A 17,197-nucleotide genomic window follows, 5' to 3' on the forward strand; every position below is an offset into this window, starting at 1 on the left:
GTATTTCTATTGGCGCTATAACAACAAATACTTAGTGAAAATTTCGAAATGGCTGCCATGAAAATTAAAAATCAGTCATGTGCGAGTCGGACTCGCACAGGAAGGGTTCCGTACCATGGTACAAGAAATAAGTCTTTAAATTTTTTTAAATTTTCATGGCCGCAATTTTGAAATTTTTAGTAACTATTTGTTGTTATAGTGGCAATAGAAATACACACTCTCAGAAAGTTTCAGGTCTCCTCGACCTTTAGTTTTTTTAGTATTCAGAATTCAGATACAAGTTAGCCCTTGAGTGCAAACTCACCTGCTGGTAAGTGACGATGCAGTCTAAGATGGAAGCGGGCTAACCTGGAAGGGGACAGGGGTTTTTACACGGTATCGTACCGGAACGCTAAATCGCTTGGCGGCAAGGCTTTTACCGGTAGGGTGGTAACTAGCCACGGCCGAAGCCTCCCACTAGACCAGACCAGAAAAGTTTAGAAATTATAAAATTCCAAATCCCTGAAAGGAATTGAACCCGGGACCTCCCACTAATAAGACCACAGCGCTTACCACTGGGCCAGGGAGGTCGTCTTTTATAGTTCACGAGATACAGACCGCTGACAGACAGACGGACGGACTGCAGTCCGTCTTAGTAATAGGGTCCGGTTGGCACCCTTCGGGTACGGAATCCTAAAAAAATTAAAAAGTATTATTTGAAGAAAGAAGAAAGAAAGATACGATTGTGTAGGTACGATGGTACGGAACTTTTCGAGTGCAACTCCGACTCGCACTTGACCGACTTTTTGAAGCACGCTCGTAGATGTCGATACGCGTATGCGTCACACATTAGCGTATATTTATCTTCACTTTTTATAATACAATTGCACGAGCTATCTGAAGTTTTATAGTCTTTGATTTAAATAGGTATGCACTTGTGTTTATTTTGATGTTTTAATTACACGTAGTGGTAATTGAAAGAATTACTAAAAGAGAATCGGCTCTGGTCTTGTGTGAACTCGCACGTTGTCATTATATCCTGGAACAGAAATACAAGACATGAAAATCTAAGGCGCAACGTACACCTCTAAAATGGAGTGTAGCTAAGGCTCAGTTCTTGATATAAGTCCCGCAAATTACTATTGCGTTGGAACTATGTCTCATTAACATCGCAATGACGTCATTGTGACGTCAGCCGAAATAAAAATATACCATCAGCTCGAAACTTCAGTCTAGTGCTGAATTCACTAAAATGGCGGCCACGCGCATTAGCAATTTGCGGGACATATACAAACTAAGCTTTATTTACTTTGGAATAAAGCGCAGGCCACAAAGTCTCTCCACTTAGCTTAGTTCACGTACCTTAGTTTACAACAAGCAAGCTAAAATACGGCACGTGGCAGAAAATTATATACACCTACCTACATCGGCCTTTTGAATGACATTTCTTTATAGAGCGTTGTCTCTGGCACTCATACCTATATGACGTTTTGTCGGTCTGAACGACAGAGACAATGCTCTACAAATCCACAAATATAATTTGGCCCTACCCGGGAATCGCTCCTATAGGACCTCGTTCATCCACAGTCGAACATTCTAACAACTAAACCACGAGTCAGACGAGTTACGAACCTTAGTAAACTCATCAAAGGCAGTCTGTAGGAGATGTTTGATGGCATCGGTTTGCTGCCCCTTGCGCAGCCACACGTGGATCTGTGCAGAGTCAACCGTTTCAGCATCTGCATCGTCTCCTGCAATCAAAGTACGGCGCGGTGTTCACACTAGATTACAACATGGGGTTATTCAAGGGCCGGACCAACAAATTCCTGAAAGGCCGGCAACGCATCGGCAGTTCCTCTGGTGCTGCAAATGTTCATGGGCGGCGGTAATCACTTAACATCGCGTGACCCGCCTGTCTACTACGTGATTAAATTAGAAATGACGAGGTAACCGACATAGCTCAACGGGTTGCGAAGCTGAAGTGGCAATGTGAGTGGTTCAAAGTTTGAAGAACCGACAGACGTTGGGGTCCCAACTCCCATGGTGCTAGAATGGCGACCTCGCACCGGAAAGCGCAGCTCGCAAACCCAGCACTAGGTGGACAGACAGCAGGGAGCCGCTGGATGACGGCGGCTGGACCCGCAGAAGGAAGCAGAGAGACTCAAATAAGCTCTCTTCGAGACGCCCGCTGGGTGACTCTGAGCTTTCTCATAAGGCCCATAGTTGGCAACCATGTCTCGGATCCATATTTCATCACTGGCAACACGCACTGTTCGAAAACATACATCTTGAGTACAAAAATATAATGATAGATGCAGTAGTAAAGTTTTTCTGTATGTTTTATAGACTAGAGATAGACTTTACTTAGTTTAATAGTTTTTAGTATAGATGCATATACGACTATTTCTTTTAATTATTTCTTTGTTAATTTATTATAGGTAATTATTATGTGAATTGTGATATTACCTTTAATGTAAGTTGTAGGTAGTTTATAGTCAATTTTTGAACTTTTGAAATGTTTAAATATTATTATGAACTAAAGTGAGTAAATATTTGCATGCCATTGCTTGGCAAACGTAGTGATACCATGATTTGACATACCTAAAGCCATTTTAGCCACGAAAGCATCCGTGAAGTTTTCGTTCATATAAACGACTGCCGAAGCATCTAGCTCGGATGTCCTCAGCGCCTGCACGGTAGAGTCCAGGTCGGTGTGATACGTCTGACTGACTGGCTGCCCCTTGAGGTGGGACACGTACCGGCAGGAGATGTTCGCCAGGGAACAGCGGTCGAGGAATTTGCACTGGCTGTCTGTTTGCTTTGCGTCGTAGTTTACTATTGCCTGTAAAAGAGAGTAAGGCATTAAAGCATCTAATCATCACCATCATCATCATCAACCGATAGACGTCCACTGCTGGACATAGGTCTCTTGTAGAGACTTCCACATGCCACAGTCTTTCGCCGCCTGAATCCAGCGGCTCCCTGCGACTCGTCTGATGATGTCGTCCGTCCACCTAGTGGGGGGTCTTCCAACGCTGTGTCTTCCGGTGCGAGATCGCCATTCTAGCACCTTGGGACTCCAACGTCTATCGGTTGTACGAACTATGTGCGGCCCTACCTATTACCACTTCAGCTTCGCAACCCGTTGAGCTATAATAATAATAATAATAATAAATACACTTTATTTGCACAACCACAAGAAGGATTACATTAAAGAATAAAAAACACAGACAGAAGGAAGATACAAAAGGCGGCCTTATCGCTAATTAGCGATCTCTACCAGGCAACCTTAAAGATTGGAAAGTATGAGGAAAATTAGACTGCAGGTGGTGCTATTGCTATGTTGGTTATCCTAGTTCTCAAATTTAGAGCCTCAATAGCTCAACCGGTATAGGAGTGGACTTAAAAACCGAAAAGTCGACGGTTCAAACCCCGCCCGTTGCACTATTGTCGTACCTACTCCTAGCACAAGCCTGACGCTTAATTGGAGAGGAAAGGGGAATATTAGTCATTTAATATGGCTAATATTCTTTAAAAAAAAAAAAAAAAAAATTATAAATACCTACTTATTTAATGCTATGTTATGTAAATGTATGCATCGATATATGTAAAATAATAAATTTACAATGCTACATCCTCATTATTTAAATTAGTTTATATTTTATAGCCATCGGAAACCTTAGTTTGGTCACGGTCAGTCAGCGCTGACCCTTACAAAGGACGCGAGCTGTCATGGCATTAGAAGATTTGAAGGTGGACCGGGTCAATTTGTGGCAAGGTAAATGCAGCTATCAATGACCCATCGAAAATCCCGTTGCTTTAATTTGATTTTTTACGTTTCTAGAAAAAATCAAGTTATAGATACTAGAGAAAATATGCGTGTTTATTTATTGAATAAGTAGTACTAGATTTTAAAAATCATGTTTCAAAGTAGCTCATGTCCGTCCCCAAATTGCAAGCTCTGTTCCAAATGTTGTTAAAATCGGTCTATCGAATGGGCGTTGAAAAGCTAGCAGATAGACAGCCTTTCGTATTTGTAATAATAATATAAAGAATGGATTATATGATTGGTGAACTGACGTTTATGTGCATAGCAGCCCGAGAAAGAAATACCTACTTTAAAAAAATGTTACGTTATTTTGACAAAAACACGGGCACAAAAAATTGTATCAATTCTTTATATTCGGTAATAGCTTTAAAAATCATTAAAAGTTTCATAGACGCTGCTTTGATTCGTTAAAAGAAACAATTGACTTTTTGAATTCATTTATTATTACTTATTTAATATAAGTTATAAGCTTTAGTATTTGAAACCATTTAAGGAAATAAATGAACTATACATTCAATATTTAAAAGTTAGTATGAAATCGACCATTAATAAGTACTATCAATAACTGTCAATTATTCCAAAATTAAGGGGTCGGTAATACGTGGATTTACCTTACATGCACGACTGAATTTTTAATTGCTATATAGAGGCGAATACAGGAAAGGTTCGTTGTTTAATATTTTAAATGTGCAATCGGATTTTTTAACTTCAACGTAACAAAGTTATTTATTTCGTTTATTGAATAGTAGACATATAAGTAGCATACATAATATACGCTACGAATAACAAAACGAATATGGAAATAAACCAAGTGTTCCGTACCCGAAGGCCTAATATGGGACCCTATTAGGTACTAAGGCTAAAATCTATAGAGCGCACTTTGACTTTGCTCAGACTTAAGATTGAGTTAACACGAGACAGATTTATGTGAGAGATATATAGCTTTGTCTCGTTAGCGCACTCGTCAGAGTGCGCTCTATAGATCTCACCCTAAGACTCCGCTGTCCGTCCGTCAGCGGTCTGTATCTCGTGAACCATAATAGATAAAAAGCTGTCACACAATGTGTATACTGTATTTGTATTGCCGCTATAACAACAAACAGTACCGATACCATAAAGATAAAAAATAAGTAAAATAAAAAAGGTTATTTCTTGCACGATGGTACGGAGTAAGACTCGCACTTGACCGATTTTTTATCGATATTTTAGGAAACTCGATTTTAAACGTTTCTACAATTATTAAAAAAAAAATCGAGTTACCTTGTTATCTACGTAGAAACCTATTCGAATTTTGATTTGATAAGTAATTAAATTTTTTTACACAGACCGACAGACAGACAACAAAGTGATCCTATAAGGGTTCCGTTTTTCCTTTTGAAGTCATCATCATCGTCAACCGATAGACGTCTACTGCTGGACATAGATCTCTTGTAGGGACTTCCACACCCCACGATCTTGCGCCGCCTGAATTCAGCGGCTCCCTGCGACTTGTCTGATGGGGGTCTTCCAACACTGCGTCTTCCGGTGCGAGGTCGCCATCCCAGCACCTTGGGACCCCAACGTCTATCGGTTTTACGATTTATGTGCCTTGCCCATTGCCACTTCAGCTTAGCAACCCGTTGAGCTATGTCGGTTACTCTAGTTCTCCTACGGAACTCCTCATTTCCTCATTGATCACGTAGAGAAACTCCGCACATAGCTCTCTCCATCGCCCGCTGAGTGACTCTGAGCTATCTTATGAGGCCCATAGTTAGCGACCATGTCTCGGATCCATATGTCATCACTGGCAACACGGACTGTCCGAAGACTTTGGTGTTCAAGCGCTGAGGAATTTTTTACAAGAAGACATCTCGAAGCTTCCTGAACGCTGCCCAGCTTCCTCGAAATTGGACCAACCCAACTGGATTGTGTTTCCTAGGTTAGGTAGGTCTAGGTTTTAATTTTAAGATATACCTACTAACCACTTTAAAAGCGTTGGATCCGAAGACATAGCTGACTAGCACGATCTGCGCGAAGCATACCACCAGCAGTGGGATTCTGGTCTTCATTGTTTAGACTGTTATGTACCTGCAAAGGTATTAAAACAGTAAGTAAGTACACTTTAAAATAAAACTAAGACTAACAGCCGTACTCAGAGTCGCTTAATCGTTACTTAAGTTTAGTTAAAACGAGACAGAGCTATATCTCTCACATAAATACATATGTCTCGTTTTAACTCAATCATAAGTAACGATTAATGACTCTGAGTACCGCCGTAAGATCTGTAGAACGTAGATAGGTAGGTACTTTGACTTTACTCAGACTGAAAACACTGTTAAAAGGAGACAGCGTTATATCGCTGGATTCGCTGGCATGAATCTGTCTCGTTGTAACTGAAACTTAAGGCTGAGCAAAGTCAAAGTATGCTCTATAGAGCTCAGCCTAAGATCTATAAAAGCAGGTACTTTAACTTTACTCAGACTTAAGTTTCCGTTAAAACGAGACAGATTTATGCCAGCGAATAACGCTGTCTCCTTTTAACAGTATCTTAGATATCATATGAAAAGGCTTTACATTCTAAATTTTTGATTCTAAGTTTTTGATTTATCACGCAAAATGACCAAAAAATACGACTGTAGCGGGTGCGGAAACCTCGGTGCGCGAGCCTGACTCGCACTTGGCCGTTTTTTTAAGGAAATCTGGCAAACTACAGACGCGATTTGCTTCTAAAACGTGTCTAAATTTTTTATTGAGTTTGATTACTTAATTAAAATATTCAAATGAGAATCAAAATAAGTTAGCATTCGAGTAGGTAGTGGACATTCCGTAGTAAATACCTATACTTACACGTGAGTGAACCCTAAAACGCGTCCGTATTTTTAGGTTTCCATAAAATGCAATAAAAATATTTTTTATTCAATTAAACTTTTACAAGTACATAGGTACTTTTGAATCGTTAAATGCATCTACCACTGGTTCGGAATGCCTTTGCTACCGAGAAGAACCAGCCAGAAACTCGGCGGCTGCTCTTTTCAAAGATTTGATATACAATATTATGCATAAAAAAGTAATTGAAGCCCCGCGCATTGCTGGAACGAGCTGCAGGTCAAATCCGCGCTCTTTTATTATTTAATGATGCATAAAAATAAATAAAAATCTGTTTTAGAATGTACAGGAAGACCTTTCCTATGATACCCCACTTGATATAGTCACTCACTTCGAAAGTTGAAAATACTAATTCATGACCACAATTTAATTTTTTTTGTGTGATGTAACCACAAATTCACTGTTTTCAGATTTTTCCACAGATGTCTGCTATAAGACCTACATACATGCCAAATTTCATGATTCTAGGGCAACGGGAAGTACCCTGTAGGTTTCTTGACAGACCGACAGACAGACAGACAACAAAGTGATCCTATAAGGGTTCCGTTTTTCCTTTTGAGGTACGGAACGCTAAAAAATCAAAATGACCGCCATAAAAATTAAAAAGTGTTATTTCTTGTTCGAGGGTACGGAATCCTTCGTGTGCGAGTCCAACTCGCATCTGACCGGTTCTAAAAATCCCGTGTGAATTTTTTGATTTTCCGGCATAAAAAGTAGCATAGATAGTAGCATACGTTTTTAACTGTATCCGTGTAGAAAACTGGTCAAGTGCGAAGTGGGACTCGTACACGAAGAGTTCCGTACTGTCGTACAAGACACTACGAGTAGGCGACTGACTGACTATAGGCATGGTGGCGTTTGTTGTTATAGCCGGCAATAGAAATACCCACTCTCTATTACGGTTTATGAGATACGTACAGTCCGCTGTCAAACCTCTGTTTAGAGCCTCAATAGCTCAACTGGTAAAGGAGTGGACTGAAAACCGAAAGGTCGACGGTTCAAACCCCGCCCGTTGCACTATTGTCGTACCTACTCCTAGCACAAGCTTGACGCTTAGTTGGAGAGGAAAGGGGAATATTAGTCATTTAACATGGCTAATGTTCTTTTTAAAAAAAAAAAAAAACAGACGGACAGACCGACGGATGGACAACCCACCACCACCCATGGCCACCATGACCACCGACCTCACGGTCATATGGGCCGAAACGCGGGAGGGCGCCTAAAATTGGGTGTACCTAAAATTATGATTCTTATTTAAATCTAAATCTGCCATTTACATAATATTTAATTCGCGCTCCCATGTTAGTACATTATTATTTTTATTTATTTTTCTTGTACTTAGTCACTTAAACAACTACGTAGTTACCTAATATGCATATAAATGCACCTAATTTGGAACCGGCAAGTTATTTTTTGCTAAAAAATAATTGACGTAAAAACGCTTAAGTACCTACCTATAAAACTTATTGTCGATGTAACTACAAATATAATTTCCTGCATTTTTAGAGGTCCGTTACAAAATAAGAAACTCTCATACTTAGTAGGTCAAAAACGCCTGGATTTAAAGAAAAAAGTGTTTTAATCTGAAGTGTAGCTATACCGACTCTAAACTACGAGGGTTCCAAACGCGCCCTGGTCTGAGAAGAAGCACACAACAAACTCAGCCGGAATATCTTTTTACTAGCATACGGAACCCTGTGAACGGTAGGTAGGTACTCTAAAAGTACCTATTGTACTAGTATGATAGTAGTTTGTTGTAACTCCTAACACGCACTCGACCGGTTTTTTATCCTTTTGTCTAGAAAATACAGCAAACATACTAATGGGATTACCCCGGAAGGTGTGATTATGACATTGAGACAATCGCAATGATGTAATTGGCCGAGTTGATGACTGATGACTGTGATTCTTTATTATATTATAATCAATCATTTATATATGACCTATGTGCCTACCTACGTATTAAAACACTTATTAACTCTGCTTATTTTATTTCAAGATGAATATCCATAGTAAATGGGATCCTTATCTTGACGGAATACTTACTCGCATAACAAAAATTTGTAACTTTTGTAAATTAATAATTATTAACTACCTAACACAACATATCAAACAAACCTTACACATACAAAACACGTAGTTAATTATTATACTAACATAATTATACTAACAAAACTAACATAGGATTAAGCGAAAAAGTTATAAAAATAAAATAATATTAGATACGAGTAGTTATAAGAAAACATTGTATATAAAGATAAGGAAGTAAATAAATGCTTAATAATAATAATAATCCATAGTAATCAGTATATATAGTGCAGAGGGTAGGAAACTCGTTTCTTGTGTCTAAATTCTAAATTCAAAATAAATAATAAATTATTAAAAATGGGAACTCTTTGATTTCCTGGGATAAAAGTAGCCTATGTCACTCTCCAGGTCTTTATCTATACCCATGCAAAAAATACGTCAATCCGTTACACCGTTGCGACGTGATTGAAGGACAAACCAATAAACCAACAAACAAACACACTTTCACATTTATAATAATACTAGCTGATGCCCGCGACTTCGTCCGCGTGGAATTAGGTTTTTTAAAAATCCCGTGGGAACTCTTTGATTTTCCGGGATAAAAAGTAGCCTTTGTCACATGTCAACACACTTTCGCATTTATAATATGGGTAGTGATAATGCCCGCGACTTCGTCCGGGTCCCAGGTTGGTTTAGATTTTTGACAATCCCTTAATTATTTTCATCCCGGAAAATCAAACAGTTCCCATGGGATTGTTTAAGAACTTAAATCCACGCGGACGAAGTTGCAGACATCATCTAAGTGTAGTCTCTATATATATATAAAAAAACCGGCCAAGTGCGAGTCAGGCTCGCGCAATGAGGGTTCCGTACTACAGTCGTATTTTTTCGACATTTTGCAGGATAATTCAAAAACTATGATACATAAAAATAAATAAAATTTTGTTTTAGAATGCACAGGTGAAGACCTTTTATATGATATCCCACTTGATATAGTCACTCACTCCGAAAGTTGAAAATACCAATTATTAGTTCATGACCACAATTTAATTTTTTGTGTGATCTAACCCTAAATTCACGGTTTTCAGATTTTTCCCCTAAAGCCAGCTATAAGATCTACCTACCTACCAAATTTCATGATTAGGTTTCTTGACAGACAGACGGACAGACAGACAGACAGACTACAAAGTGATCCTATAAGGGTTCCGTTTTTCCTTTTGAGGTACGGAACCCAAAAACCGGCCAAGTGCGAGTCAGGCTCGCGCAATGAGGGTTCCGTACTACAGTCTTATTTTTTCGACATTTTGCACGATAATTCAAAAACTATGATGCATAAAAATAAATAAAAATCTGTTTTAGAATGTACAGGTAAAGACCTTTCATATGATACCCCACTTGATATAGTTATCTTACTTCGAAAATTGAAAATACTAATATTAGTTCATGACCACAATTTTTTTTTTTTTGTGTGATGTAACCCTAAATTCACGGTTTTCAAATTTTTCTCCTTATGTCTGCTATAAGATCTACCTACCTGCCAAATTTCATGATTCTATGTCAACGGGAAGTACTCTGTAGGTTTCTTGAACCGATTTCGCTAATTATTCTTTTTTCATAATATTCCTTGAAGTAAGAGGATGGTTCTTACGGAGAGAAATTTTTTAAAAATTTGAATCGATTGTTAGGCGGTACGAAGTTCGCCAGGGCAGCTAGTAATAAATAAAAGAAAGAATAGCCTTACACTTACCCAGATTATTGACACTGAATTTAAATAGCTACTTAAGGTCTACCTACGTCAAAGGTAAACTAGTGAACTCGTTGCGTGTGGCCTGTGGCCAAACCAGACGGCAAAAAGCGAATGAACAATAAATATTCAAATATATTAGTCTTATATACGTGAGAATTATCTATCTATTAACATCACTACATAAATAAAGCCCCGACGCGTCTGTCTGTTCAAAACGTCAAGGGCAATAGCAATTTGCGGGACTTATAACTAGTTGGAGCTCGCTAACAAAACGATGTAATTACCCTTCTTAATCAAAATACTTTTAAGGGTTATGTACCTCAAAAGGAAAAAAGGGACCATTATAGGATCATTCGTTGTCTGACTGTCCGTCTGTCCGTCGTGTTTGTTAGTAAAACCTATAGGATATTTCCCGTTGACCTAAGAATCATGAAATTTGATAGGTAGGGGTAGGTCTTATAGCAAAAGTAAAGGAATAAATCTAAAAACCGTAAATTTGTGGTTACATCATGAAAAAATAATTAAGGAAGTATTTTCAATTTTCAAAGTAGTTAAGATTACTATACCAAGTCACAGAATATACCAAGTCACAGAATATACCAAGTCACAGAATATACCAAGTCACAGAATATACCAAGTCACAGAATATACCAAGTCACAGTACTAACGACCAAATGAGGTATCATTTATGAAAGGGCCTATTCCTGTACAATCTAAAACAGATTTTAATTGATTTTTATGCATAGTTTTTGATTTATCGTACAAAATATACGACTGTAGTACGGAACCCTCGATGCGCGAGTCTGACTCGCACTTGGCCGGTTTTTTTGTATGGATATCATTGAGGACTGGAGAATGAAATAGGCCACATTTTATCCCGAAAAACCAAAGAGTTCCTACGGGGTTTAAAAAAACTGAATCCACGCGAACGGAGTCGCGGGAATCAGCTAGTTTTAAATAAGGATAAAAACTAAAGAATTCTATACCTTCTTGTTCTTACGTTAGTAATCATAACAACTGGTTTCTTTGCTAAAGGCAATTAGGTAACTTTTAGTAATATATTTTATTGACGTTGCCATTTTATTCATGACTAGAAAGAAAAAACCCGCTAAGTGTGAGTCAGACTCGCGCACCGAGGGTTCCGTAGCTTGGAAAGAAACATAAACAGTCGTGTGCACATGATTAGAGATACTTACCATTGCTTCTCAGGGTTTCGGACGCAATGTATAGCGTGCAAAACTTGGGTCAATGCCCCTGCATTGCTCCGAGTGGCCTACTTACGCAACGTTTGTTAACCTCTAGCGTCAGTCAGATGTTTTATATGCAATTTATCGTAAAGTTTTAGGTACAACATTATAGGATTTTTCATATATTTAGTTCGCCTTGTTTTTGGTGATATCATATCAGTTATCATCAGTATTATCACCTGTCTTCGTTTTTGCTAGCGCTCTGGTTACACCCTGTATATATGTATACGCCTATACCAGTGGCGAAGGGTGAAAATCTGATAAAGGGAAGCCGGAAACGTACTTACCTAAAAGAATATCAGCTGTTCGATTTTTGTTTTCAAAACTTAATTTAGAAAAATTACTATCGTTACGTAACAAGAAATCTGTTAAACAACAATCTATGTGAATTAAGGCCATTTCTGATTTTGGCTTACCAAACTGAATCAAAATTACCGTGAACTTACCACTTATAAGTTATTAATCACATCCCCAATTTATTATATCAAAATAAAACACCACTAACAACTTAAACAAACATGAAATCACCCTTCAAAATACAAAATACTCAAAATAGTAGCATGTACCTGTTAAAACAATAGTATTAATATAATTTTTAATTTGGAGGTATTATAGGGTAACTCGGATCCAACCGAGTTATTTACGTCAAATTTGTCTGACCTGTCAGAGTTCCAAATTCGTATTCGCTACTGGGCCAGACTAAATTGGTGTGCTCTTTATTAGTCGACCGTAGAGCGAGACAGACCTAGTTCGTTCCTTTCGCTTTCGCTAGGGAAATGAAAGAGATAAATACTAAGCAAAAATCTAACTAGGGAATCCGATATTTTACGTCTTGTATGGTGTAGGACTGTAGGTGTATGTTACTTACATTAGCTGTTATGTTTTTAACTTAAATTAGTACTTTATAACAACAAAAAAAAAATAGCATTTGTGACGATCGAACCTTTGTATTTACGAATGTATTACGGAATTTATGTGAATAGTACCTACTTACGCTATATTATGCCAATTCTTAAAGGGAAGCCGATAGGAATCGTGTTATATTGACTCTTCGCCGCTGGCCTATACTCTAGTACGTAACTAGTACGCCTATAGTCTAAGTACGTACCTAGTACCTATTCTCAAAAATATCTTCACTGACGTCACGAATATTTTTGTTCGTACGCCCATTAAGTTGGTACTTATCTGAATGTAGGCACAATGTTGGATGCAATAAAGCTCGGCCTCTCCGCATCGCATCACAAAGGTTCTGCTTAGGTTAATCACCCTAAGGTTATTAACCCAAGTGATAAACTGAACAAAAATGGCACTGAACAAGACTGAACATAATTCCAAATTTCTCCTGCCGGGAATCCAACTCAGGACCTCCCGCCAATAAGACCACAGCGCTCAACACTGCGCCAGAGAGGTCATCAGGGTCAGGGTTGTGTTAGAGTTATGTTAGGGTTATGTTAGGGTTGTGTTAGAGTTATGTTAGGGTTGTGTTAGAGTTATGTTAGGGTTATGTTAGGATTGTGTTAGAGTTATGTTTTTTTTTTTTTTTTTTTTTTTAACTTGTCGCTATGACAAGTGTCACCGCTCCCCTGACAAGATGTCAGAGACTTTTTTAGACTATAAATTTTGAATTACGCTAATTTGTTATTTATTTAATTTATTTATTTAATTTTATTTGTTGACAGAAGTGTCACTTTATGCAAGGTGAAAGGAACAGAACCATGCAATTTCTGTCCATGTTAGTTTATGTATTCTTATAATATAAAACAACATTGGACCTTTATTATCTGGTTCTGTTCCTTTCAATGACTATTCTCGCAATTTTCAAGCAAAATTCTAAGAATATTTTCCGGCTTGCATTGCTCTCCAGTATGGCGGGGATAGAGCCCCTGCACAGTTCTATTTGTATTTGCTGGTGTAGGTCCTCACGTATTCTGCTGTGCTGCGGACAGTCGATGAGTAGATGTAAAATCGACTCATCGACAGTCTCATCGCAGACACAGCCAGGACCCTCCTTGCACTTGAACCTGTGCAGGTACTCCGAAAACCCGCCATGCCCACTGAACACTTGAACAAGAGCTGGTGTTAGTGTTAACCTGCGCAAGATGGCATTAGCTCCTTCCACTGTTGGGAAGAACGACTTGGTGACTGGTTAGAGTTATGTTAGGGTTATGTTAGGATTGTGTTAGAGTTATGTTAGGGTTGTGTTAGAGTTATGTTAGGGTTATGTTAGGGTTGTGTTAGAGTTATGTTAGGGTTATGTTAGGATTGTGTTAGAGTTATGTTAGGGTTGTGTTAGAGTTATGTTAGGGTTATGTTAGGGTTGTGTTAGAGTTATGTTAGGGTTGTGTTAGAGTTATGTTAGGGTTGTGTTAGAGTTATGTTAGGGTTGTGTTAGAGTTATGTTAGGGTTATGTTAGGGTTGTGTTAGAGTTATGTTAGGGTTGTGTTAGAGTTATGTTAGGGTTATGTTAGGATTGTGTTAGACTTATGTTAGGGTTATGTTAGGATTGTGTTAGAGTTATGTTAGGGTTATGTTAGGGTTGTGTTAGAGTTATGTTAGGGTTGTGTTAGAGTTATGTTAGGGTTATGTTAGGGTTGTGTTAGAGTTATGTTAGGGTTGTGTTAGAGTTATGTTAGGGTTGTGTTAGAGTTATGTTAGGGTTGTGTTAGAGTTATGTTAGGGTTAAGTTAGGGTTGTGTTAGAGTTATGTTAGGGTTGTGTTAGAGTTATGTTAGGGTTATGTTAGGGTTGTGTTAGAGTTATGTTAGGGTTATGTTAGGGTTGTGTTAGAGTTATGTTAGGGTTATGTTAGGGTTGTGTTAGAGTTATGTTAGGGTTGTGTTAGAATTGTGTTAGGGTTGTGTTAGAATTATGTTAGGGTTGTGTTAGAGTTATGTTAGGGTTGTGTTAGAGTTATGTTAGGGTTGTGTTAGAGTTATGTTAGGGTTATGTTAGGGTTGTGTTAGAGTTATGTTAGGGTTGTGTTAGAGTTATGTTAGGGTTATGTTAGGGTTGTGTTAGAGTTATGTTAGGGTTATGTTAGGATTGTGTTAGAGTTATGTTAGGGTTATGTTAGGGTTGTGTTAGAGTTATGTTAGGGTTGTGTTAGAGTTATGTTAGGGTTATGTTAGGGTTGTGTTAGAGTTATGTTAGGGTTGTGTTAGAGTTATGTTAGGGTTGTGTTAGAGTTATGTTAGGGTTGTGTTAGAGTTATGTTAGGGTTATGTTAGGGTTGTGTTAGAGTTATGTTAGGGTTGTGTTAGAGTTATGTTAGGGTTATGTTAGGGTTGTGTTAGAGTTATGTTAGGGTTATGTTAGGGTTGTGTTAGAGTTATGTTAGGGTTATGTTAGGGTTGTGTTAGAGTTATGTTAGGGTTGTGTTAGAATTGTGTTAGGGTTGTGTTAGAATTATGTTAGGGTTGTGTTAGAGTTATGTTAGGGTTGTGTTAGAGTTATGTTATGGTTGTGTTAGAATTGTGTTAGGGTTATGTTAGAGTTATGTTAGGGTTGTGTTAGTGTTATGTTAGGGTTGTGTTAGTGTTATGTTAGGGTTGTGTTAGAGTTATGTTAGAGTTGTGTTAGAGTTATGTAAGGGTTGTTGACAACTAGTCAAGTCTTAGTAAGTACTTGTGTTTTATATCCCGTTAGCACCTTTGGGGTACGGAACCCTAAAAACAATTTGAGGCATTTTCGCGGGTAAATAAGCCATGTAACAAACTATTAGCTTTGTGGTATGTTAATTAATTTGCAAAAACTTATTGTACAGTACGCGGCAGAAATTAATGTACATCGACCTTTAGAAGGAGATAGCGGATTTGTAGAGCATTGTCTCTGTCGGTGAGACTGACAAAACGTCATATAGGTATGAGTGACAGAGAAAGCTCTACAAAGCCGAAATGTCATTCTAAAGGTCGATGTACAATACTTTGTGCCGCGTACTGTATTTGTTCTTTGCGTACTAGGTATACCTCGACCTTTAGAAAGAGACAGGTTTCGCAGACCGTTGTCTCCGAAAAAACGTCACATAGGTATGAGTGACAGAGACAACGCTCTTCGAAGCCGAAACCTCCTTCTAAAAGTCGGTGTGCAATATTTCCTGCCGGCCACCTTTAAGTACATTGCACAACGCGAAATTTTCCCGTAAGTATTTTAAACATAAATAAACTAAATGAAATAAAAATATTTTTTATTCAATTCAACTTTTACAAGTAGGTAGGTACTTACTTTTGAATCGTCAAAATATCATCTACCACTTAGCCACCACACCAGTAAATAGAGCATTTCACCTCGCACTCCGATCCAATTTTTTTTTTTAGGTTACCTAAGGTTAACTTTTGCCCTTAAGTGTATGGTTTCCAAGATATCGGCCAAAAACTTTCCTTCAAGATTGCGATCGAAGCTCCACCTGGATCTGTCAGCATTTCGTGATTTTATGGTCAGTAAGTGACCCTTAACCTAAAAAAAAATTAAAATTGGATCGGAAATTTAGTGCGAGGTTGACCAAAAAAAACGGCTTTATTTACAAAGGAGCCTTAAGAGTAACCAGTTAGCCCTGGGCTAACTGGTTACTCTTAAGGCTCCTTTGCGCATCGTGTGGTGCTTTGCGTCGCGCGTCGTACTACGCGTCGTACAAGCAAACGCTTCTACATAAAAATCTTCCGAGAAGGTCAAGCGGTTTGACGTCAAACAAGTTGATTTTTGCTTGAGTCAAGTTTGACCGTTTACAAAGTTTGCTTGATGTTTGAGTCAAGCTTTACGTGCTTGATGCGATTTTATATTTGTGCTTGACGCGAGGTTCGGACAGTGTTCGAGATACATGCCGTTTGATTGATCAAGCCGCTTGACAGGTGCACCAAGCTCGCATCAAGCAGCATGATCAAGCTCGTGTCAAGCAACATGATCAAATTAATGACACTACTATGACATTAAGGCGTGTATACGTACCTAACGGATAAGGATATTTAAAGTTATTAACAATAATTGATTTGGACTTTTATTATGTTGACATTTCATGCTATTTTAATGTTTTGCTTGTATGAAGTCTATGTATAACATATATTTTAATCCTTACAAATTTTTATGTTTTTTATTTAATTTAAGGTGATATTCAAACACCAGTTACAATGGTAAAATGTATAAGGCTTAGATTAATTATTCTAAAGATACCGCGTCACGTAACGAGCGATGCATCAAAAATAATAATTAATCTGAGGTATAAGGCTCATCAGACATTATTTCAACTACATAATATTCAGGGGATTCCAACATCAAGATTTCAACCTATTTTACCTGCATTTTATTGAATAAATTAATCAATCAATCAATCAATCAATCAATCAAATCTATGTGCTTGATCTTAAATTTTTAATAAGTAGGTAGATCTTAAAACATATGGCCAAGACCAAAGAATTTCTAAGTACTACTTCGTATTCCTATGTCGATGGCCAAGACTGAGTATCTCTCTCTCTCTCTCTCTCTCTCTCTCCGGTCACACGAGTGCTCCG

The 17,197-nt window shown here is 38.1% G+C and overlaps 1 protein-coding gene across 1 annotated transcript; it reads right to left on the reverse strand.

Annotated features, from left to right (window-relative positions):
- Nucleotides 1-268: 268 nt before the first annotated feature.
- LOC117993373 (uncharacterized) lies at nucleotides 269-10,547 on the reverse strand. The gene is made up of 5 exons (XM_034981165.2): nucleotides 10,449-10,547; nucleotides 5,770-5,875; nucleotides 2,581-2,821; nucleotides 1,612-1,730; nucleotides 269-1,018 (listed from the first exon to the last, which is right to left on the reverse strand). The coding sequence occupies exons 2-5, from the start codon at nucleotides 5,854-5,856 to the stop codon at nucleotides 938-940; spliced, it is 528 nt and encodes a 175-aa protein (XP_034837056.1). The 5' UTR covers nucleotides 5,857-5,875; nucleotides 10,449-10,547; the 3' UTR covers nucleotides 269-937.
- Nucleotides 10,548-17,197: the final 6,650 nt, after the last annotated feature.

Source organism: Maniola hyperantus, chromosome 24, assembly GCF_902806685.2.
Source record: "Maniola hyperantus chromosome 24, iAphHyp1.2, whole genome shotgun sequence".
NCBI classification, from domain to species: Eukaryota; Metazoa; Arthropoda; class Insecta; order Lepidoptera; family Nymphalidae; genus Maniola; species Maniola hyperantus.

Coding starts and splice junctions, on each gene's coding strand:
- LOC117993373 (XM_034981165.2), bottom strand. CDS start 5,856: ATGAAGACCAGAATCCCACTGCTGGTGGTATGCTTCGCGCAGATCGTG. Junction 2,822..5,769: donor GATCCAACGCTTTTAAAGTG/GTTAGTAGGTAT, acceptor TCTCTTTTACAG/GCAATAGTAAACTACGACGC. Junction 1,731..2,580: donor CGTGGCTAAAATGGCTTTAG/GTATGTCAAATC, acceptor CTTTGATTGCAG/GAGACGATGCAGATGCTGAA.